The sequence below is a fragment of the Myzus persicae genome, unplaced genomic scaffold (assembly GCF_001856785.1).
Source record: "Myzus persicae strain clone G006 unplaced genomic scaffold, MPER_G0061.0, whole genome shotgun sequence".
In the NCBI taxonomy this organism is placed as follows: Eukaryota; Metazoa; Arthropoda; class Insecta; order Hemiptera; family Aphididae; genus Myzus; species Myzus persicae.
Genome location: NW_019101991.1, coordinates 417423 through 444474, shown reverse-complemented (window position 1 = coordinate 444474; position 27052 = coordinate 417423). Strand labels below are relative to the sequence as shown.

At 29.0% G+C, this 27052-nt stretch overlaps 1 protein-coding gene across 1 annotated transcript; it reads right to left on the bottom strand.

The window, feature by feature from the left end:
• Positions 1-931: 931 nt before the first annotated feature.
• On the bottom strand, positions 932-25618 carry LOC111030920 (dynein heavy chain 10, axonemal). The gene is made up of 43 exons (XM_022310654.1): positions 25547-25618; positions 25192-25390; positions 17351-17466; positions 16161-16563; positions 15945-16093; positions 14646-14785; positions 13807-14563; positions 13303-13690; positions 12977-13230; positions 12555-12916; positions 12218-12383; positions 11938-12096; positions 11621-11881; positions 11304-11558; positions 10944-11217; positions 10160-10437; positions 9833-10097; positions 9552-9766; positions 9283-9471; positions 9043-9228; positions 8806-8983; positions 8589-8732; positions 8370-8499; positions 8081-8273; positions 7826-8023; positions 7611-7755; positions 6929-7308; positions 6708-6860; positions 5339-5748; positions 5176-5278; positions 4922-5099; positions 4709-4863; positions 4160-4652; positions 3487-4088; positions 3228-3429; positions 3024-3166; positions 2633-2969; positions 2441-2572; positions 2133-2344; positions 1892-2059; positions 1638-1817; positions 1279-1425; positions 932-1078 (listed from the first exon to the last, which is right to left on the bottom strand). Exons 1-43 carry the CDS (start codon positions 25616-25618, stop codon positions 932-934), a joined length of 10218 nt encoding a protein of 3405 aa, XP_022166346.1.
• Between the last annotated feature and the right edge of the window lie 1434 nt (positions 25619-27052).

Here is a 27052-nt window from a genome sequence, read left to right as displayed (position 1 = left end):
AAATTAGCTTAAAATAATTTACTATACCATTACTTAAACTATACAATTTATCATTTATAGCAAAATAACATAATGTACCTAACAATATAATAAAAATAAAAATATAATATATAATTTCGTGTTTTTGACGAATTCTGTACTTTTTTTAGGTTTTAAACATACCTATATATGGAACATCTTACATCCCCGTTGTGTCTGTCCTTCCGTTAGTCACCAATACATATAGTTATAATTGTTGATATTAAAGTATTTATTTATTCAAAAATGATTAACATCACCTGATATTTTCACCAAATGTTTATTTTAGCATTTTCTATACATTTTACTTTTTCAAATCATATTGATAGTTTTTGATCTATTTATATTTTTTAGACATTTTAAATTTGTTGGTCTTTTTCCTATAAATATAGATGAAAAAATGTTTGCTGGGTCAAAACGCTTAACAATTTAGTACAAAGTTCCACATAATTTGTTACAATAGGATTTAAGAATATATTGTACACGATTTTGTTTATAAGCTATAGCAATGGAAATGTTGACAAAATTCACTAAAATCCCGAAATTACCAAACTATTTTGCAGTTAAAAATTGTAAAATTTAAATTTAAAAATTCATATGTCTTAGAATTGAAAATGCATAACAAGAAATCTCATAAGTATATTACAGTGCTTACTGAAAGTTTAAAAATCTACTTTAAATATTTAAATGCATTTTTTTTTTTGACATTTTAAATTTGAATTTTGAAAAAATTCAATATTTAAACAATGAATAACGATTTTAGTAGGTAAGTTTGATGTAATTCAAAGTTATTCGAAGAGACTTAGAGTGTTTAAATGTAGAAAAGTTTAGGTTAATACGTATATTATTTTACTTTTGATAACATTATGAAGTTAAAACATTAATTCCAAATAATATATTTTTATAATAATTATTAATCGTCATTCAATAATAAGCAAACGCCTTGTAAAATCCAAAAACTATTATGAATATATGTTCTTAAGTCTGCTGCAAATACTAAACCGACGCCCATTGCATTTCGCCTCAGAGATGTGGTGTACACTGGAGTACGAATAGTGTTCTGGAAATAGATAAAAAAAACAAAATTATGATTTAAATATATAATTATATATTCTTTAAAAATAATGAGCTAGCACCCAACCTAACTTATATTTGCTCTTACATAATTATTCGTTTATTTTTATTAGACAGTAGACACTATAACCAACACTTAAGTTCGTTTTATGTAAATAGTATTATTAGTATTATTATGTGCGTTACTAGTAATTTCAGCTTGGTAGCTTCGATTGGTACAATTAAGATAATTGGCAGATTTTCGATCAATATGTTTGTTTTGGAGACAGCTAAACACTGCGCATCCATATCCCAGCGCGCACCTTCAATAAATATTCCACTTATATAACAACCCTGAAATAAAAAAATATTGTTCAACTAATTTTTATTACATATGTTATAAAGTAATAAGTTGTTCAATTTATCACAATAGTACTTAGTATCATAGTTCTAAAAATTAACTGTTTCGGCACGTTCTGTTATAGAATAACAAAATTCGTTTGCATACATTTGATGACATTTCAATAGAGCGTTACTTATTTATATGGTTTTTGCAACTATTTTACCGTATTCGGTGAATTTTCTACATCATCCTTATCTGTATATTCTGTAACCGTTGTATATAAGGTAGAATGATCTAATGACCATCCATTCGTTCTACACGCCATTTGTACGATAGCTGTCAAATATGATTCAGGCACGTGAAGGCCAGCTAACCAGATGACTAGAGGTTCTCCAATTGAGCTCTGTTATGATCATTAATATCAAGAATTTGCTGTTACAGTTATTTTTATTATTTACTAGTAAATTAATAGCATACCCACTCTACATACTGTTCAGTTCTTGAAACAAAATGTTCTATCCATCCACCCAGGCTTTTACACGTTTGTGGGGCCAACTTCATCCAAGCAGTTGGTATTTGACCGTTGTAAAGTGACGAAGACACGCTTTCTAAAATAGAATCCATTCCAATTTCACCCAATAGTGCCTGTTTGGTATAATTCAAACAAACTCGTAGATTTATGTCAATCACTCAAAATTGTATACCTAGTTCAACTAACTTTTCGTAGCATTGTTAATGTGACTGTCATTTTTTTTATCAATATATTGAATCTTTCTAATTCTTGGAGCAAGACAACAGTACTGGGTGTAAAATGGTGTTCGTACATTTTTTTGACCTTACTGATGACGAATAGATCAGGCAATTTTTGTAATATATCATCAGCTACAGCATCTATTAATTCTTCACGACTCTCCCCAGAGTCAGATGTTTCTAAACATAATTACATAATATTATGTACATTATTATTTATTAGTTGATTGCATACGTAAAAATAATTGTACTATAAAAAAAAAATCATTGACTAACCAATTTGTGGCTGTAATCTGAGTAGGTTATCCCACATATTTTTTGAGGCTTTTGTGAAATATCCCATTTCAGCATTAAAATGCAGACCAAGTACCTCCGGTCCACTGATAATAGGTAGTTCATCGATTGAGTCTAAAAGAAATAGAATCGTTATACTTAAGCAGTACAAAATTATGTTATATGAAGACAAACTTAAATAGTCTTCTTTCATTTCAAACATTGGTAAATCATATTGGATATTTTTATCATAATAGAAATAAAATTTTTGAAATTCATCAAGTATAAATTGCCCGAAATATTCTTCCATAAACGTATTTACAGTTCTCTGATCATAACTATCAATCACGCGTCCACCATACATTACATTTCCAATTAAATATCTCAATGTATCCCATGGTAATGGAGCATCGATACCATCATTTAAAGTTTTATTCAAATAATTTATCAGAATTTGCACGCAAACTGTGAAGTCGGTTTCACTAAAATCATAAGCAATATTCCATCCAATTTTATCGTATTTTCTTCTCTCCTGCGGTAATCATAATTCTTAATACAAAAATGTATACAACTTAAATTTATTTACCTGAACAACTGCGTGGAAAAATGCAAGAACGTATATCAATGGTTTGTAAGCTGGGTGCGCACATTCGTCCAAAGTCTCTTGTTTCAATTTAGTATAAGTATTTCTAATATTTAATTTCAGTCCATTGGGAGGCTCAGTAACCACTAAAATATTTAGTCAATTAAATAAATTAAACTAAAAAATATATTAATATAAACAATTTACCTTTTAAAGACCTTTGTAATACTGATACGGGAAATAATGGTGTAGCTTCAGTAGCTAACCATAATCTAAAATCTGGATGAATTTTACTCGTTCTATCCAATATCTTTTCAAGATCATAAAGAAAATATATCAATAAATGGCAATTTTGGAACATTAACCAATGACCATCATTCATTGCTAAACTCAAAAACTTCAATGCAATCTGAAAAATTCAATTTTGGTAGTAACTACTGATGTTTATTTTTTTTTACTTATTTACTTGTTCTTGTCCTTGTCCAAGTGATAGGAATTCGAATTCGTTTGATAAAATTCCACATCGACCAGCTAGTTTCACCAGATCGGGGGTTGGATCAGATCCAGGACTTAAAATAAACAATCCTGGATTTTTAGGTTCAGTTTGTGCGTAAATCGCATCATAATCAATAGTTGGTGATGAAATGTACATTTCGTCCATTACTAAAACTATATAATTACTAATAGCTTGATAGGTGCGATCTACTCGAAAACATCGTAATAACATGAGCATATAAAAGGGTTCGCGTAATTCAGAAAATGGATATGGTGGATCCGATGATTCTGGCATATCTAGATCGTACCAGTTTTTCCAGTCCGTATTATTATTTATCACATCCTCACTCAAATTATGGAATATTTCTGGGAAATCTTTGGTTAATTTAACAATATCTTTCCAATTTTGTGGCGACAGCCAACTGATAGGATTTATATATTCTAAATTTTTGTCTAGTGTGACATTTCCCTTAATGAAAAAATCAAGTTGTGATTTCGTTACATTATTTGTACTTATCTGAAGTTTAACTGCGATTTGAAATGAAAATAAAAGTTTATGCCTTTCAAAAATTCCTAAATCCAAAAATTAAATTTTTATAATGAATATTTGTTTTTGGTTTATAATGTATAATTCAGATACTGACCTGTACATCCGTATCTATACAAGTTCTCAGTAAATGTATCAATAATGTTCATTAGTCTTTTTTTTAATTTCTTGTGGGGCATTGCTTTTTTCAGAGATGTTTTGAACACATTTTGATAACTAGAAAGCGAATTCTGGTACATTGCATTAATTGTACTCATATCCGACAGAACAAAGAACAGTAAAGCCCCTCTTGTGGCAGCTGAACGAAATTGGTTTCGAAGTACGTCAATTTCTATCGCAGTTGTAGTTGCTAACGATAATTTTTCGATAACTTCGCTTGCTTTTGATTTAGTTTCTTCTAATGTCTCTATCAGATCTATGTTGTCTAATATATTTCCTGTAGATGTGGCTAATTCACGAAGTAGCGAATCCTCAAGAGTCTTTAATAGACTTTTGTTTGAACTGATTTCCATCACCAATTCATCACTTTGTTGTTCTAAATCAGGTCTTTCATTTTTAACTACATTACCCAATAGTTGATCTTCAAGTCCCTTAAAAATAAAAATAATTTTAAACATGGTTCGTTAAATTAAAGTATCTAAACTACTTTCTGTGTGATTAAACAATTTATGACAGTTGCTTTTGTATAAATGGATGGAGAAAAAAATGGATTTGCTATCTTTGTAGTTAGGTACATACGAAATTTGTCATCATAATCTATTTCTTTATTACCCAGCATTACAAACCTTCGACCAGAAATAGCTAAACAAATAATGAATATATCACGTGAACAGTTAAATAATATATAAACATTATTAACTCTTTATATTTTTTTCTAAGACATTCTCAATAATTGAATCTATATACTCCACATCTTGAAATAGAATAGGTGTTCCATAAATAATAGCGTTTTCGACGTATTTTAAATAATCGGAATCGCTGAATGACAATGTTTTTAGGCTATTTGGTTCTTCTTTTTGTCTTATCCAATTTAATGCCTGTTATTTTTCAATTAAGATTTTAATAATAATTAAAATTAAAATTTTTTTTTTCATAGAAGAACAATTATATTACCTGTTGCTGTGGATCGACACATAATGGAAATCTACTAGCCCTTGTAGTAAGAATGCCATTTTGAATTGATAAATCATCAGATGGCAGTCCTTCTGAGTTCCATCTATAAAATAACATAATTTCATCAAAATAATATATAAGATGATTATTTTCAATTTATTACGTAGAAATCATAACTTCATCCGCAAGTTCTATTTCAATTTTAAATGGATCGGTTATTGGTATTCCATATTGTATTATATTCGTAAACCAATTATTAAATAACATATCAACACGAAATTCATACGAAAATGGTGCTGTATAAGCTAAGAATGACGAACTTATCAAACAATTTCCAAATATTTTTTTCTTGTACTCTTCTAAATCGATTAAATCGCTCTTCCACCTAGTATTCTCTGAACTTAACCCTTTAATTAATTTATCAGCCGCAATTAATCTACGTTCCATCAAATCTTTCTCTTCTTGAATAATTGCTCGCTCAGCCATTGCATTTTTGTATTTTTCGTTCAATTTATCTAGTGTAGACATTATGTCATTTAATTCCTTATTCAAATGAATTAACTGTTTAGTTACCTAAATGATAAAAAAAAAAAAAACAAAAAAAAAAATTGGTTAACAATGGCGAATTAAAGTAAATCGTGAGCTCAGAATCAAACAGTCTTAAGTGTTTTAACATTATATTGTTTGGAAAATCCAATTTTCTTTTATTCATCTAAGTAGTCAATGCTCTACAACAGCGGTTCCCAAACTTTTACGACCACGGCACCCTTAAAAAATTGTGTGTGTTTCGCGGAACCCTAATATCTAATCCAACTCAACTACAATTTTTCTAAATAAAAAAAGGAAAATCAATTCTCTAAACTCTCAAGTCTAAATAATATTTCAATGATACTGTTAATGACTTTTCATTATTAAACTTAGTTTAAAAAAAATTTTTCAATCAAAAATATTTTAAATAACAAACATTAAATAAACATAATTTTCTCAATAGTCTCATACATCTGGCGGAACCCTTGACATAGTCCCACGGAACATACTTTGGGAAACGCTGCTCTACAATAAAGCAAGTTCACAAACCACCAAATAGGTGCATTATTTAAATTTTAAAAAGTTACCGACAACTGTAAAATTAAATCAACACAATTTTAAAATCATCATTTATGATATAAATAAAACTATTAGTTTCTTATAACTAAAGCATTGTAACCTATAGGTTGTACATCTACACGACAAAATAAATTAATGATAAGTGATAACCCTAAAGTACCATCTCATATTCATTTTGTCAGCTACACAAGAATAATATAATATTAAGTACTTACTTCATAATAATATATTGAAATTACATTTATAGGCGTAGAAAAACTTCATTAATTTTTAGATTTGACATTCATTACCAAAAAGATATTATAATAGTTTTCTGTATTCGTAATGAATTGGTCTCTTGGACAATAAGATATATTTTGTGATCGAGCTTTTTGGTTCTGAGCCCTTAAAATTACAACTTTTAAAAAGTTTAAGTTATTACGAACTAGTTCATGGTCTTTTTCGAGTTCTTTCAGTTTATCTTGTTTTGGTTTAACTTCTTTAAACACAACGCAGTATTGCAGAACGGCATCAACAAAACACAGTAATCCATATCCTGCTTTACTGATATCTTTCATGAGGGCAATTTTTTTAGATGTCTTTTTAAAATAATGGTAAAAAGTTTGTTAATATAATTTACCTATCAACTGTGCTATATTGGCCATACCTTAAGTTTTGCCCTGACTTGAGATTGTTGTTTTGAAGTAATTTCATCCGCATTTAATCCTTTCAATGTATTTAAAAATCGTGGATCTGACATCATTTGTTTCGACACCTTCCAATTGACTTCTTTATAACCAAGAATTAAGGCTACGCATTCAGTCACTACTTGTACAGGTTCTGGTGGTGTAGCGAATGATCTGATTTCGGTAATATCGTTTTTATTTAAATTGCTTAATGCATCTTTTGCAGAGGCTAGTGCCGGTAACGCTTGGCTTAGTATTTCTGCGGCTTCATCTTTCTCAATGGCTATAATTTTACCAGCTTCTTTACTTTCAATTGTCTTTTCAACAACAAATTCCTTTTTTGTATTTGCTGTCTTAGAAGCTATTTCAGAATAAAAAGAATTTATAAAATATTATGTTGTTATATGTTTTTTATATTATTATGTTTAAATCTGTGATAACCCTTCGGCCTTCACCCAACCACCAATGTTTCCGTAATAGGCAGACATATTTGGAAAAAAAGCTCACGCAGTGTTGGTGACTAATATACAATTTAATTTATAACGTCTGATGACTACAGGGCTTAGCAGTAAAGGAAAAATATCAAGGAGTCAAAGCGTGTAGGAAATCATTATCATATTTAACTGTAAATGGGTACCTAGTCGTTTAGTATTGTTTCATTACCTTCTGAAATTTCCTGTAAAATAATTTCACATGCCAATGTTTTTTCGGCTACAACAACTTTTTGTATTTCTAGCTGTTCATTAAGTATTATTAATTGTTCTGTAGCTTCTTCAATTTTTCGTAAACCAACCAATAATCTTTCACACTATACATTAAAATAGTTTTAACATTGTACCAGCTACTAATAGTTTATAATATTGAACACTTATAATTACTTGACGTGCAACAATGGAAGATTTTTCATCAATTAAATTTAAATATACATTTATATAGTCTAGATAGTGTTTGGGAGTCAAATAATTTTTGCGTTTTAATTTTACCAAAAAATCATTAGTGTAGACACTCATTGTTTTATGTGTATAGACAATATGATTGGTGATAATTTCTTTGTAATTTTGAGGTATTGAATGTGCCTTAAAATTATTAATTGTTTAGTTACGATAACTATTTAATTTATAATTGTCACCTACATTGTCTATGAACGATTGTGAAACAGCATGCAAAGCCTGTTCTGGCCAAGGGAAAATCCAATTAATATATGTTTTATTAACTAAGCCGGGAAAATTACGACATCTTTCTCTAAGTTCATCTCCGGGTGTCATAGATAGAACTACATGAAGATTATTTATGCATGTTTTTAGAAAATATGTCCAACCACCATCCCTGTAATTAGTATCATAAGAAATAGCCACAAAGTTTATTTTTGTTTTCGTAACTCATGTGTATTAATTTTTTTGCTTTGTTTTAAAATCAATTTACTTGGTATTTTCATAACCAGCATTACTAGCAGTATTTCTGACTTCATTTGCTATTCCATTTTTTTCATCTTCTGTGTACAATGCTTGTACCGTTCCAACCATCAAAATATTATTGATAATTTCCAAAAAACCTTTAATTATTTATTGTGTAGTTTTTTTAAATTAGAATATATCAAACATTAATATATTATAATATATTTTATTAATGTTTTATACATACTTTCTTCGGAAATTTGAGACTCGGTTAAAAAAAAAACTAAACGTTTATTTTCAACACCTAACATCATAAATAGTTTTTTTAAATCTTCTTTGAATGCTATCTCATTGTATCCTCTGCTTATAACGATGGAAAATATTTCACATCCTAAGAAAAGGTATCCAAAAATTAAGAATATTAACAAAAAAAAAGTTTTGTAACATTTTATCAAATATTATACCCGCAGTAAAAGCTGCTAATTTAGTCATCAATGCTTTACCACTACCACCAACACCTATGAGCATTATATGCCCTGTGTCCATTTTCAACACTCTGTGAATTCTAGTTAAATGTTCAAGTGCCATGTTAAATAGTACCATATCGATAGCTTGGTTCTGCTCATTATATTCCGCCAAAATCTAAAATATAATTACATTTTTTGTTAAAGATTTTTTTATTATTGATGATTTTATGTTACCTCATTAAATATTTTCAGTAAAGCCTCATATGTGTGATAATCTTCATATAGTTTTATCGGGATATCTTCATTTAAAGCATTTTTAAAATCACCAAAAATTAATGGATTTATTAGAATTTCATTTTTTTCGTTCGGGAAATAAATATCCAACGTTTCTTCAATTCTCGTTATCATTAATTGTTCATCCTTTGAACGGTCAAGGTATTTACTTGTAAATAATAATTAAATATTTAGACTTACCTGCTCGCTGTTAAATCTGTCACATACTACTCTAGTAAATTCATTTCTCCACACTCTGACAAAACTCAAAACATTATCAAATATTATCGGATTTGTGAAAAGCATTCCGTTGATTATTCTACTCAAATCCCGAAGGTTAAATATGTAATGAAACTTATTAGGTGTAGGTGGAAGTTCTACTAAAATAATCTGAAAAATAAAAATAAAAGTATTTAGTTGGTATTTATTATTGTTTTATAATCTTAAGACTTATATCATATTAAAATAACCTTATATAATCTCAAAGTCATTTCTAAGATAATTGGTACTATTTGTTTGATATCTTCGTTAAAATTGTGTGTATGACCCGAAAGAATTGAACTGAATATATGATTTATAGTATCATCTGAAGGAAATGCCATACAATAAACTGAAAACATTGAAATAAATCTCGGATCTACTTCATTTCTACCACTGCCAGGTTTACCCATGGCTGCATACAAATCTTAAAATATTTAAAATATTTTTTTATAAAATAAAATAAATCAACTCAATTTGAAAATTAACTAACAAATTTCAATCAGTGACTTCCATATTAATTCTTTGCCGCGATCATACATTCCTCCTGATTCCAAAAATAATTTTAATAGTGCTATTGGTTGTTGAGTACCATATGTGTCGACTTGAGGCATATTCATATCGTCCACAAAGCAAACAAGTTTTTTACCAATTGGTGGACCATATATGTTTTTGTTTCGCTTGGTAACATTTGCTTCCAAGATCATTTGTACATCTAAAGAAGTTGTTCTAGAAGAGAAATTTAAATTCGTTTGCATCTATAAACAAATAAATTACAATAGAAATTAACGTGTATTAAGTTTGATTAGGAAAAAAGTACATATTGATTAGTGTCTAGCGTTCTTAAAAAGTTTTGCATCGTTGCTGTTTTTGATGTTCCTGTTTCCCCAATTAGAATCACTGGGCGTTTTACGTCCGTCATAAGATTGAGTAACCATGTGACTCGAGTGGAATCAACGGTTGGTACTAATATTTCGTTGAATTTAATATTTGGATTATGTTCATAATTAGATACAAGAGTGTTCCATGGCACCCAGATTTGTTGATCAATATCCAAATAGTATTCATACCATGTTTCCTCGTGACAAGGAATAAATTCTGTTTACATAATAAATATAGGTATATATACCAAATATTATACTGACAAATAGTATGTATAAGCATTTTTTAATATTAAAATGGTTTGTAATTTATTCAATAGTTCATAATATTATATATTATGGTTTAATATTTATCATTTTTGATATTTCACATTTAACATTTTGTATGAAAAAAATATTTTAAATAAACAAGGTACGTATGTAAAAGTGTGTTAATGATAATTATTTATTTTGGGTAAAAATATGTATTAAGGGCTAGAAACTTTTAAATTCTGTTTCCTCGAGAGATTTGAATATATGAACATCTGGAATAAAATTTCTTTGTACAGAATCTTTTTAAAAAGTCTATCATATGATAAAAATAATATATATGAGACATTTTCATTACACTCATTCTAATGCTTGAAATGAAAGCATTTAAATAATTGAGAATTAAATTCAAATATTCATAAATGTAAATTGTATTATAATTATTTTTTCTGGAAAATAAAATAAATTGCTTACTAAATGAAGCTCGTTTTGATGGAGAATCATCCATTTTAATGAGTCCCGAAATTCTTTTTACGAATTCGTCAAATATTAATCGAGAATTGCCTTCCAGCGGTGCTCCTAATGAAGAATAAATAGCTGAAATGAATATTGCTTCCATTTCATCAGTGACTTCAACCACTTTATTTGACTCATCTTGCAAGCTTAGTGAATTATTCGTCGATATTTCAGTGACTTGATCACTATCGGGATTTAATACTGCATCCAAAATATAGCACATCTGGGTAACCTAAAGACGAACATATTATTGCTATAATTTTTAGACATAATTAGTTTATAAAGGTATAACTATGAAAACGGTTGTAAAATTCATACCAAATTTAATTTAGTTTGAGATATAATTAACTTTAACGGACTGAACATTTCAAATCCGTAGTTACCATCAAATATACGATCTAAGATAACCGGTACATATTTAGCAAATAGCATGTTTAAAGGTTCTCTGTCAACATATCTTCTATTTAATAAAAATTTACTCCAGTACGGAGTGTAGCCAAGGTTTTTAGGATCTACATACACCATACCGGCCCTGGAAACCGTGGCAGGTGAAGCATACCTTAAGTCACCTACCTAAAGATAATTAACGTGTAAAGTGTCAGCTGTAATAAATAATGATAAAATTGTGTATTAACTTCAAATAATAAGGCGCAATGAGGTAATAATCGTATACGTTCGCCATTTGCTAATGTCAAAAGTTTATTATCGTCCATAACTGAGTTCATATTTTCTATCCATAAAGCATCTACATCACCATCAAATAGTATATATCTTCTTTCTGGCTTATCTTCTGGTATAGGTTTGTTGATTTCACGAAATATATTTGAAAGAAGTCCATCAGTCCAATCTCTAGTGACGAGATTAAAAAAACCATAAAGTTCAACTACAGTACAGGCCTGTAATGTTGTTTTGTTTTAAAATACGAGTTAATTAGAGCTACATTTCTAAATACTTTGGGATTCATTTTATACAATGTTGTTGGTAACCCAAGTGAAGATTGTGCACTAACTAATGTATTAATAACGACAGTTTTTCCACCTCCAGTAGGACCTACAATCATAGTTGAATGTCTTGTCATCATAGTTTCATATAATTGAGTAACTTTATCCATCTAAGAAAATATTTAATTTGCCAATTATATAATAAACACTATGCGCTGGATACACATTGATAATTTTTTTATAACTAGTTATAACTAGTATGTGTTACATAATACAGTACAATTATATAACCTGATTTTCTAATGGTAAGTAATATTTTTTTAGTAATTCTTCCTCAACCGCATTGTTAAATTCAGGATACGTTACTCGGTGACATTTAAGTCCAGGAAATAAATCGGTAATAAGTCCCAAAAATAGTGGTACATCATCATATACAAATTTAGGTAAGTTCATATCTCTAAAAATAAAAAAATTAACTGCTTTTAGTGCATATTATTGGACTCAACATAAATTTAATAATTTAAATACTTACATAATTATATAATGAATATAATATAAAAATTTATGTTAAATTTATAAAAAGCTGATAATTTTAAATTGAGAATCTCATTTTTATTAACTTACTAACCTCAACGCTCTCATTAGAACCACATTTTCATCGAGATTTGGGGAATTTCGTTTCAATTCGCCGGCGATAACGAGCACAGACTTTAATGCTCTCAAGCCAAAGTCATAATGTGATTGTTTTGATAATTGTTCACGGGCTAGGCTATATAAAACTGCCATTTTTTTCGCTAATACTTTTGCATTTAAAAATCCTTCCGAAAATAACATAATTAAACAAATAAGTTCTAAATCAGGAAGTACACATATGACTGGTCTGAATAATGTTTTCACGGTTTCTGGTAATTCAGTACGTCCTGCATAACCAGGATTCATCGTAATAAATATCCCAACCTTATTATCGAGGATGGTATCTCTACCCCTAAACTAAATGACACGAATAAATGTTATGTTGATAAAAACCTGTATTAATAATATATTTCTTACCAAAAACATATTTTTTTTTTCGACTAATGCATTTCTAATTGTGCCTAATTGCGTCGAGATTACGGACAGAACGGAAATATCGATTCGGTTAAATTCGTCAAAGCAACCCCAAGCTCCACATTGACATAATCCATCCAATATCATACCAAATGCTTGAAAGTCCATTCCCTCTCCGCAATTTGTGACCATACACAATAATCCTAATGCTTTCGCTAAGTCCTTAACAGTTTCAGTTTTTCCAGTACCAGCCGGTCCTAAAATGAAAACATTGTACCTAAGCTCTTAATTGAATGAAAGGCGTTGTATTAAGTTTGGTTTTCATTTACCAGCTGGAGCACAACCTAACTGCATTGAAAGGGCTTGAGTTATGGTCAAATAAATTCTATCTGTTAACGGTGTTATAACCAAACGTCCATTTAATCCCATATAGTCGTATCCGTAAGAAAATGTCCCTGAACACTGATCGATAATTAAATTATCAACATCCTTTTTCCAGTAAAACCTTAACTGACTCTCCCAATCAAATTCTTGACTTTTTATAATGCCGTCTCGAACTAAATTTTCAATTACATCTCTGGAGTGAACATCGACGATTAAAACTGTGTTAAATTTTTTCCGGTCGTTTGGTACTAATTCCCCCCTCACTTGTATTATCAACTCATCCATCTGTTGATTTAATTTTTCTAAATAATTTTTCATTGCATTTATGTTTCCCTAAAATAATAATAAAATAATAATAATATGGTACATTAAAATATAAAATGATAAAATATAATAAAATAATATTTAATATAATTGTTTTAAAAATAAAATCATATTTTATTATATACGTTTTGTATTTCCCAAAAAACATTTTCAACTTCGGCTGTCCACCATACACTGTTTGCAGCCAAACACATCTGTCCTTGATAGTTCATCATCCATTCACATCTAGATCCTGTGGTATTTCCGTATTCAAGTTTTGATTTTTTTATTAAATACTTATTAGATCTCCACATTTCTATTAATACACTATACATCCATATTTCAACTGATCCATCGACCATCACTTGACCCTTAAATTCCATTATTTCCTTTTCACACGAAACCATACCACTAACTAAAGTATTCTTACGAGAATCATTTACAAAAATTAAGCTTCCCACATTATCATACATTTTTACAATGTGTTCTTGAACACCATTTGGGTTAGTATTACCCAAAACTAATAACAGCTCGTTATCAGATAAAAAATAGAACCTCGGAAAAGAGTTTCGTTTCGTTTCTAAATATTTATTCAGCATTTTTTGGCATGTTTCAAGTCCTTCAAATAAGCTAGTTAGTTCTACAAATAGTTCCGGCATTTTACTTATTACAATTATTTTTGGATTTTTTAATGTGTTTTTCATAGTATCTTTAAATTTTTGATTCAGGCCATCAAATTTCAATGCTTCATTCGGCAGTTGTATTCGAAATTTATCATCAAGAAATATCTCTTCTAAATACATCCATTTAGATTGCACTAAACTCCATATGGTAAGGGTATTGACAATAAATGTTAGGTCCATATCCCATTTATCTACTACGGATCGAAATGGACCAATAAACCTACATATTTAAGATATTTTTATATGATTATAATCACTAAAAAATGATAAAAACGTATTCAATTTAATAATATTTTAAGTACTGAGAACCAGCCATGCTTTGAAGAGTCATTATATTATCTTCAAGTAGTTGAAAAACTTCTGACAAATCTCCCAAAATGATTCCTCTAAATGTATCATTTTTTATATATTCGATAATAGTCAAATTCATAATTTCCCAAGTCTGTTGATACAAATAATTGTTAGTTAAATAGTAAGGCAAAATTGTTTTTTTTTTATGTATGTAACTATCTGTTAACTTAAAATTAGTTATTAAACTTAGCAATAATATAAGTTAAATCAAATTAAAATTACTGGAATAAATAATTACTAATAGTAATAATTTAGACAATTTTATCATATTTATCATACAAATAATTAGAAAATAGAATAGAATAATCATTCAAAATGTATAATATTCAGTATAGAAAATAAAATCTATAATAATCTATTCATAAATATAGGGACTTAATAACAAAGAAATTTAGTTATGTTAATGTAAGATGACCACAGCTATCCCTCCGACTTTGATTGGACAAAGATTGTTTTTTTGATTGAGGATTCGACAATGAGTTAGAGTAATTGCAATCTATGAAGGCAATATATATCAACTACATCCATTAAAAAGAAAGATCACCAATGTAAAATCTATGTAAACTACCCAATCGGTTATCACTGAGTTAAGTATTTTTATTCGAGTACCTCTAAGATTTTCTATCATACTAAATAAAGTGTGGGCCAGGAACTGAAATAAACAATTTTCAAACACATCTAGAGCATGTAAGAACCACGATTCTAAATTTCAAGATCACATGTTATGTCATTTATTGAAAAAATAAGCAGATGCGTGAGTACTAGAATTGTATATTATTTTACTGGACAGATGGCGTCACTGGTGTATATTTATTTAAATTTTATTTTGGGTCACTTTTTTATTCTTCAACAACTTATTTTCCCCTTAAGGGGTTGAATTTCTAAAACCCTTTCTTAGATTTTTCTTTTCTTAGATAACGCATCACGTCATAATGGATATATGTATGCCAAATTTCAGAGTGATCTGTCCAGTGGTTTGGGCTGTGATCAGTCAGTCAGTCAGTCAGTAGGTCAGTTAATCGGCCTGTCAATCGGCCTGTCGGTCAGTCAGTTAGTCAGTCAGTCTATCATCTTATAATTTATTTATATGGAGATAATAGCAAAGAAAATATATGTTCTGCTTTTGTTTTATACAGTTCAACAGATTTTGATAATGCTGTGCATTTTTGCATTCGTTGCCTAATACATATTGTAACAGTGAATTATTATAAATTGATTTTTGGTATTGACAATAGAAAATAAATAAATACTTTTTCAACGTCGTTGATACTCCGTTCAATGCTCAGTTCTTTTACTGAATTTGCAACAATTTCCAAACATGTGTCTTTATAACGAGCTAAGTCCATATTAAAAATATTTTCTAAGGTTAATACTTCAGGATTCATATCAAAATATTGACCTTTAAAAAGAATACATTTAATCGGTTAGTAGTTTTTTGGTTTATATAGAAATGTTATAGTAGGTACCAGTTTGTTCCATTAGTTTTTTCCAGTGCAATTCTTTCATTGCATCGTTTTTTAGCTCGATAAATAGTGGTATGGAATTTTTAAATTTTTTCATTAGCATATCTAAGACCACACCAACGGGTACTGAACGACATGCTTTAGGAATTTGTTTAAACTCTTTAATAAAACTGTCCATGCCTTCTAACAATAACTGTGGTTTTAACTCTGACCACAATGTCTTAGCCCAATCATCTCTCGCGGCTTTTTGACGTGAATATAAATCGTAAATAGAGCGCAAGCAATGGTATTCTTTGTATGTAGCGTCAAGAAGCATGTAAGAATCTTGCGGCATTTCAAATAATGCCGATGTGTTTTTCATTACATCTTTATCAGCCATTAATACTTTGAATTTTCCACCGTATTCCTAATATATTAGGAAATATAATGTAGGTAAGTAGTATGTGTAGGTAGTAGATACATTTAGGTATGTTTAAAGATATAAATTGGTGTTAAATGGTAAAACTTTTTGATCGAAAGGGAGACAAATGGAAGGTTAGGCAAGGTTAAGTATAATTTAATAATTTGTTAAATGTAGTTAATATAATAAAAAATTAAGTTAAGTTAAGTTAAAAGTTAACCAATATAATTTTCTTTAGTTAAAAAGTGAAGAAAATAACTGATCCTAGCGAACTTTTTCCCATACAAATTCCTGTACACTCATTGACATTTATGTGAATAGCCCTCTCGTATTCAGCGTTACCACAAAAAAGAAAGGAAAACATAAACTTAAACAAATAAATGATTTGTACAAAAATTTAACATTATTTTAAAATTTCTATAATATCAATTAATAATTTTATGTTAACGCGTTATATATGATATAAAAGTGGCTTTTAAAATTAAAGTTAGTTCCAAAACAAGTATCCAGTTACTAGTTAGTAAAATTACTTTGTTAATAATAATTTAATTTTACTTTTTAGCCCAATAATGCATAGCTACCCTAGTCTTGTAAAAATGTATGATGAAAAAAAATGTACAAATCATTAAATATGTAAATACGACTCTACATGTCGTAGACTATGGTTATCTTATTCGACTGTAGATAATATTTATCAATACATCTAGGCATACGTTAATTTAACCTCATATAATGAGTCTATTTTAAATTAACTCATAATATCTACACATAACAATCACAAAATTAATCTTACTTCTAGCATTTGTAGACCTAAATCTAAATTTTCGCCCACGGAACCAGGACCGTTTTCATGAAAATCTTTTACAAACTCTTCAATCTGATCGGTATATATGTTTACATCATCTTGACCTATAACAACAAATAACTAATAATTATAAGTACCGTTTATGGTCACTTTGGTACACTACCTATATGAATATTAGATGGTAAAAAATAAATTTCCAATAGTTCCACAGTAATTTAAATTACTAATAGGTACAATAATTTAACTGTTATGTATATAATATATATATTAGGTATTAATTTAATTAATTGCATCATTTTGATTGGTCATCAAATTTTATTAGATTGACTAAATCATTTTTAAAAATGTAGGAAAGTACTTAAAAGTTAGTAATAGTGGCCTTAAAGTTAATTAAGTTCATGCCAAATAATAAATAGCACAAGATGCCCTTTCATCCAACTAATTAAATTACACTAATAATATATTTTAATTTAAACTGTAACGTACCTATAGTACCTATCACGGCCATCTACGCAGGGTGTAACTCGCGCTATGCTGTACTAAAGAACAGATTGACCAAGGGCGGTGGCCACGTGAACTACAGCGGTAGTTGTCTTAGGTTTATTTTACTATGTAGAATATACGTAGTTTTGTACTTTTTTGTTAATTGTTCAAAAATAATTGATTTTAAGGACAAAGTGCTAATAACTTAAATTGTAGCCTATAGTATTTTACTGTTTTTATCAAAAAGAACTATGTTTAATACAAAAGTAAAACACCACAGTACCATAATTATATGATTGTATAATTGTATATACACAATTGTATAATTATATTTGTATGTTATGTAAAATGTGTAATATTGTATTTAAACATTTTTGCTAAAAATAATATCGTAATACAAGTTTTATATTTTTTTAATAGAAGTATTTCAATATTATATCTAGTGTTTACCCAAAATAATAATATAAAATTATGTTTTTTTTATTGATTTAGTGGTTTTTCTTTAACTTAATATTAGATTATTTTGGAAATAAAATCGAGTCATTGATACAAATAGTTTTAAAAGTCATATTATGTAGTACAATAATTCTTCAAAACATTAATAAGACATTTTAAGTATTTATAGCATTTTTGTATTAAACATTAAATTTTCAACTAAACAATTATAAGAAGAAATGAAAGCAACCAAAAACATCATTGCTGTGTTTTTACTTTCCATTGTAATATTGTATGTTCGTAATTGTTAATTCTTTAATATTGTGCATATTAATGAATACAAATAATTACTAGGTAAACTTTTAATAAGTACTATAATATAATTGCATTTAATTCAAAACTAAACAGTGTTTTGTGTTGTATCTTAATCTGTAATTCATTTATAATATGTAAAATCAATCATTAGTTGATAGTTGTTAACTAGATGGTAGATACTATAATATTTTAAATTTTCCGATTGCAAAAATCACTAATCATAATTCATAAAAAGAATAACAATTGGTTTAATGACCAAATATGCCGCGAACGTTTGAGAAGTTATAGGGCCAGATGTAACCAGCGCTGTAGTTGGCCCGTTATCCAACCTGTGTAGATAACCGTGGTACCTATCCACCTATAGTGGAAGGCACCTTTTTTATCTACAACATAGGTAATATTTTTAGAAGGAAATGCCCCTATAAGGAATTGCAGGGATCCCACTGTGGATCCAGAATTTACGTTATAACGTAAAAATAAATGATTTTATAATGCTTTATCTAAGTGCTTTGATTTGCATTTGATTGTTAAATTTACTAAGAAGAGATGATGGGGCCCCTTAAAGTACGATATCATAGGATAATTTTAACACTTCGGCACCGCTGGCGGAGGCACTTATTAAGAGTTAAAAAGGAAAATAGTTGTTATGTAAATTAAAGTTGTACCTTTTAGAAGAGTCAATCGTATGGAATTTGTGTAGGATGGATATGGATCTGAAATGAAAAACAAAATATCATCTAAGTTATTAATAATAATGTTAATATATAACATATGTCTAATATCATAACTAACTTATAAATTATAAATAATTTTAATGTTTTGAAATGTTGTATGAATAATTTATTTGCATCAAAATATATCTAAGCATTTTTATATTATATAAATACATTTATGTAGGTAGATTCAAATTTTTAAATAATTGCATTAAAGTTCTTCTATTAGGATAATTTATTGGTAATTATTAGAGTAAGAATGTTGATGACCAGTAAAACACAGAAAAAAACTCTAAAAAAAATATTAAAATGCCTAAAAAAATCCAAAAAATGAATTAATAAATTACCAAAAAAATCTACTTGAATAAGTGCAAATATATACAGCAATAATTTAAAAATTCAAAAAATGTCCTACTTTCCAAACACAATTTGAGGCTTTGAGTCTGCCTAATAAAAATAATATGTTTATAAATTGTAATTACTGTAAATAAAAATTGTATAACATGATATTAACTAACGATTAGAAACTTAGATGTAAACAACATTTTCAAAAATAAAATAAACATTTTTGAAAACTTCATATTTGTGAATCGTGTATATAAATATTATAGTAAATCAAGTTTCTCCATTATCGTTTTTCTCTCGAGTGTGATGATTTACCATTGGATAAAGGATATGATTATTTGATATGGAGTACCTATGCTTATAAAAAGCAAGACTGTAAATTTAATAATTTAATATACCAATGAATTTCATTTCATTCTGAGGTAAAAAATATAAGTGAAATATAAATATAAATTTGATTCAATTTATTACCATTCTAAGAACGAAATTGTGTTTGAATATTTTTGTCAGTTATAACTTATAAATATTACCATCTTAAATTAAAATATTCTTGTTTTAGGAAAAACCCAAGAGTGACCTACTTGTTTGTAAATAAGTTTGACGAATCCGTGTGTACATAACTGTACTATAGTAGATCTAATTTTCATAAATTCTTACAAAAAATATTTTTTACTAAGAATAGATATTTTATATATATATATATATTTTATGAATACATTTGTTTAGATCAATTATTAATAGTTTAAAATTGCTAATTTTTTTGTTACTTTTATTAAGGCCATTCATATAATTACGAATTAATTTTATTGTTATTTTAATTTACTCCATGATTTCACCTATTTTGATATGTTTTTTGATCTACTATTTTTTTGGAGCTCATTTCCCCATGTTCAATTAATAGTTTCACATAGTATAGGAACAAGGTTTTTTAATGCAATCAATTCACAGCTCTGGTGATTATAACTATCGATATTCAGACATTCTCTGCTAATGTGAATATAGGTTATTATAATTACTGGGTAATTGTATTTAAAAATACTAATTTATTAAGTTACCTAATTTGTTAACCACTTGTTTAAAATATTTATGAATCATATTTTATAGTCGAATCAATTTTAATAACTAATTTATATATTAGGTACATAAAAGTTTTTTTTCTACTTACAGCTGTCCATTTTATCAAACCTTAATTAAAATATTATGTATGTAATAAAACGATAAACCGTACACAAATTTTAAACATAAAGTCATAATAATTATGTTTCTACCAATATTGATATAAAAATTAAAAATAAACATTCGAAATCATATCACAACTAATATTGAGAGTAGCCAGCAATAATAGAATAAAATATAATAATTTAAAATAAGATATGATTAAAAATTTAAAACCAAGGAAGTACCTTTGCTGCATAACAGAAATTGCAAAGCCGCTCAAGGCTTAACATTTTTACTAATACAATAGGTAGATAGTTAACAGGTTTTATTTATTTTTTAGTAGGTACTTCAAAATATTTTTAATTTTATTGCGCGGCTCGCGTCGCTCTTATAGCTGGCCAATCCTGTTGTATAGTATATAAGTGTGTGTCGTGGTTGAGTTCTTTGGTCACTGATATGTTAAATATTAACTCAATAATAAATCAATGCATATTTAAAAAAAACAATTCTGAGCTGATACTCATTGTCAGCCTGTATTTCTCAGGATATTTTGTTATATATTTACATTTTTGTTAGTAATTTAATAATTGTCTATTAGTAAAATAATAATAAAATGGCTGGCGTCCTAATTTTTGACGAAAGAAATTAATAATAAAAATATAATTATATTATACAATAACAATTATAATATTGTTTCATACAATACTGATATAATATTATACTAACTTATAAGTCAATACCAACATACCTACCGTATCGTATAAATGTGTGAATAGGTTCTTGATGATAATAATAGCTGAAGATGAATCTAAGTGTTTTTTAAATTGCATTGTATTAATATATAATAAAACATTATGCATTATGTAAAGATAAAAAGTAAATTTCAAGTAATTTTCAAAAGAGCAGGGGGGAAAAAATAAGGAAAACTGGAATTTTTACTCAAAACCAGTTAAAATAAATATATTTGTAAAAAAAAAATATTTGACATATTTCTACTAATTATAATTTATCGTTGTATTTTTTTTACGTAACTTATGTCAATGTGTGAGTATAGAGCCATACTCTTCTTTAGCTATGTATAGGGGTTGAAAAATAAAGATATTAAATTATGATCAGTTTAACACCCTCCAAGTCTCAAGAAATTTATTGACATAACTTTTTATTGATAACGGTTCAATGGTTTTTGAATCTATTAAGTTCGGATATTCCTACCAACGTGGGTTAAAAATATAGATGGTGACTAAATATCAAAGTTATAAGTTAAAACTTTTCATATCCGATAAATTAGGTATATTATACGTACCCACTACCCAGGGGTGGATCTGAAGCTTGATTAAGGGGGGTTGGGAGAGTAAGATATTTTTGAGTGATATATATTAAGTACAATGGAGATTTGACCGTATTTGGATGCATATGTTTTCATCCATGTATTAATAAATTAGATTTTGTTCTTATCATTCAGATTTGTGTATGACTTAATGTTTGATTATGGATATTATCACAACTATTAATTATTATCAGCTACCTATACAAATATAATATATCATATTATTATTAAACAAAATAAATAATTTTAAAATTAACTAATTAAAATTTTTTTAAGCCCAGGGGGAGGGGGTAATTGTTACCTGTGATAACTATTTATATAGGAAAAAATTACTAATTTGCTTGAAGAACTATATTATAATAATATACAACCAATGGATAATATTTTTACCTATATTATTTTGACCCATTGAAAAAAAGGCGAATTTACAAATTTTTCGAGCAATTCGGACTATTGTCTATTAAGAACATTTTTTTTCAAAGTAAAATTCTTTTCAGTAGTTCTCAATTGATGTGGTTACCACGGTGCAACATTTCATTTGTATTTTAAAAGATGATGAAAAACGTATGTTAGATAATATAGGTATCTATATAATAGAGGTTGTGAAAATAACATTACACAATTCGCGATGTGTATAACAATCACTACCTATCTATACAAATCACAAAATGTAAAAACATATGAATTATACTGCTAGTGTCGAAATGACCCGGACAAGTTGAACGATATTATTATCATCAATGAGAGCAAGACGACGCGCGATGTCTTATATACTATTTTATTATCTAGAGACCAAAGTTATAATCTTAGATCTCCCAATTTATTTCTTATTATTATTATTATTATTATTATTATTATTTTCGCATGTTTGTATTCCATTGCCTTTCGTTAACATTTGTGTGAATTTGTTTTTTTTCCCATTAGGTATCATCATATTATGATTATTGTGTACTTTCTTACTTTTTTGCTATTTTATTTTTTCTTGTGCGGCCAGTGCTCAATTTAATTTATTATCATCGTCGGTGTCGTATCAGTGTATAGTAGCTTTTTTCTTTCATTCATTCTTATTATGTGAATTTTTTTCTCGCCAGTCGTCAATATTACGGCTCAAAACCATTTGTTGTATATTATATATACATATATATTTATATCGTGGTACTAGCTGTGTCTATTGTTTACGATTAAAGATGTCGTATTAAAGTATAGACACTTTAAATCTTGCTGTGGACTAGTACACACAAGTAGAGTGGAGCGAATTGTATTAGGAATATTATATACTGTTTATTATCACAACATATTAAAATTCTAGTGTTTGGCTTATAAAAATAATTTATTCCGTTCTTTGTTACTAAAAAAAAATTCTTTCCTTTTTTCATGTGTATACTTTGGTACTAAACTTTTTATTTATACTTCTACATACCTACAAGTACACCTATAATTTATTGTTTAATTTAAGAATTTAATATTGCATATATATATATGTATATTTATTTATCTGAATTTCTTATTTTTTAAACAGTATAAATTAGTTGTATATTATACCACTGATATCGATACTCAATTAACGATCACTAGTTGGCTGGCAATAAACACACTACAAAAATTTTTTTTAATTATTTACATATCTGTGTTAATGGGAACTCGAATGCAAAGAAAAATTTCGTTATTTTTCCTTGAAAAAAAGAACTCATTCGTTTTTTTATAAAAAGAAATTAATGTGTAATTTCTCAAAAAGGAATTTGTTACAGGAATCCGTTCCTTTTGTAATTCGTTCCTTCCAAACACTGCACAATTCACAATAGTACCCATCTACAATGATTTCTTTCTTAAGCATATTAGACATTTGGGTGAAGTTATCCTGACAAGAATACCAAAAGATGAACGATTTAAAATAGATTGTAAGACCAAGAGAAGGATATATAAAGATATATGTACAGCAATATTGATCAGAAATAATCTAAGTTTAAATTATATTTAGCATGATTTTAGAGAAACTAGAACCAGTACTAAAATTAATAAATGTATCTTTTCATATTTATTTATTTAACTAATGAACAAGTACTACGATAGTGTGGGACATTCGATGACACCGCATTCATTACAAACTTTGAACGTATTCATTATGCTGAAAAAAAGACTTACACAACATTTGACTATATTTTAAAATTGGTATTTCAAGATTAAATTTAAACAATAGTATCAGCATTGATATACTTGTCAATAAATTATGTAAGCATGGAGACCCACCTGTAATATACTATATTAATAATAATCAAGAATTTGCTCTCATCATCATCAATCTCTTTCAAAAATCTATGCTAACTGAACATAGTTCAAAAATATATGTAGGTGGTACAAACGGTATAAATTCTAAAATACCAAAAATGCAATTGTTTATATTAGTAGTTATTGATAATTATGGAAATTGAGTAACTGGAGCATATTTTTTGTCAAACAAAGCAAATAAATAGGCAATTATTCAACAAAGTAAAAGAAGTAATTGGTAGGAAGTTTAAAAATTACTACAAGGCTCCTCACACATTGTTACAATACCAGTTTAAAAATACTAAAAAAACAAAAGTAATATTTTTTTTTATAAGAAGTTAAAGTTCAAATGTTGAACGAGATTATCAAATCGAAAATATACTATTGTACTAAACTAACTATTTTGTAGTTAAAAATGTACAAAATGTTAAAATGAAATTGGTAAGGATTGAAAATTTAAACGAGGTTCTATTTAAATAGTTAATACTGTAGCTAAGAAATCTAAAAATATATAAACATAGTTTTACCTAACCTAACATTGTCATGTTCCATTACATATTCTGCTGTATCGGACGAAAAAAATCCTGACTTTTAAAACAATTTTTGACTTTCTCTGGTTTTGTATTTTTAATGCGAACTCTATCCAAAAAATTGCATCTAAAACGTTTATAGATTTGTTTTCTACATTCTGATCAACTCTAGATGAAATATGACGAAGTAATCGTTGGCGATAATGAACTTCAAAATGTTGTATAATTTTTTCTCCGCTTTAATCAGCTTCTCCGCACTTGACTGTTGATGTGCTTTGTAATATACCCAATCACCTACTAACAGAATATTGAAACCAGACATATCACTGAAGACTCCGGGCCTAATCACCGAAGTATCGTGCATGTTATTCTTCAACGATTCTTCGACCACTGTATTCGGCCCCACTAGACAATGGGATAGTGCACCGGCTACTTTATTTTCTACACCGGACAAATGCTGAATTTCGAAATCGAAAGCCCTGAGTTACAACGCCCATCGTGTTAGTTTGCTGTAACTATCTTAGTACCACTATATTCGTAAATAACATAAGCTTACCGGACTCAAGATATGGCCAGAACCTGTCAACCACCCAAACTATGGCTAGAAATTCACCCTCAACTGCCAAGTATCGTCCCTAAGCTGGATTAGGTTTTTTGCTGGCTTAGCAGATAATTTTCCAGTCATCCCTCTCCCCCCTCCCCTCGCTGGAACCCTGACCTCGGTTTGTAAATTGAATAGCTTACCCGGAATATTAGGGCAGATCTGTGGTGTGGAGACCAAAGGCTCCTTCAACTTCCGCAACGCCTCTTGTTCAATTTATGACCTACGCCATTTAATCCTTTTGACCAATAGACTCGTGAGCCGTGCTGTGATCTTTGCGTAGCGAGGCACAAACTGGCACGCCATAACCATGAACGTCTAATACCCACAACTTGTCTTTCGTCTTTTTTGAAACCGGTAATTCATGAATCGCCCAGAGTTTTCGGGTTCCTGGTCTATTGCTTCACCGTTCATGATGTATCCAAGAAATTTGATCTGTAAAATTGGAGTCGTTCCAAGTCTCTTCACAAGTGGTGTAGATGTTGATCGGGACTCTCTAAGTTTACCATAATATCATCCAAATAAACCAATAAAAATGTACCAACCAATCCACGGAAGACCTCGCTTACCAAGCGGCAGAAAGTGGTAGGGAAATTGTTAGGTCTAAAAGTCAATACCAAGGAGAAACCCACCTGCCAATAACCTGATTTCAAATAAATGGCGCTGTAAATCTTTGCTACACCCATTCCTCGGACCATCTCATGGAGGTCCGGCATTGAGTTAGCGTCTGATTCCTTAAACATGTTGAAGCGCTGGTAGTCAACCCAAAACCTGCGTGAGCCATCCTTTTTCTTTATAAGTACTTGGGGATATACTAGGTTCAACAAAACCCTGTCCCTCCATGTCTCACACCATTCCGGCAATCACCTCGCTTTTATCTTGGGAGCCTTAGAGCTACCGGATTAGGATCCTTGAGACGGATCTAGTGCTCTATCGCTCAAGTGTTACCTATCTCCAGAAAAAAAAACCTCCAGATGTTGGCATAGGACCTATTTGAACAGCATACTCTCCTTTGGGTAAATCAGTGGTTGTTAGGTATTCTTCTACGGTGATCGGAGTTCTTGAATTCCCCCAATTCACGAAAACACGTCTTTATTTCCTAGATGAATTATGCAACCGTTAAAGTCTCATGTGACTTGTTGCTCCTCCAGGGAATCATGGCAAAGGAAGACAACTCCGCTGAGATCGTCTAGCTCATCTGATACTCACCTCTAAATCCACTGTCCCAAATTTGGAAAAATCCGTAATTTCTCTGGTTGGACTGTCAGCCATCCAGACAATCTCCGATTTTTGGGAAAAACTCCGGAAAAACTTCTTTGCCACCCATAGTTTGACGTATGTCCTCGCCTTTTGGGAGTAAAACATTGCTACTACTGCCCTGAGTGCAAACTCTAGTGGTTTGGTTGGTAACGGAACATTCGTTACCTTCGTTTTACCCGCGGACACCGTTGCAATGGCTGGAGATTCCAACATTCTGGTTCGCAGTTCCGAAAAGCATTGTCGTAACTCAAACTTTGA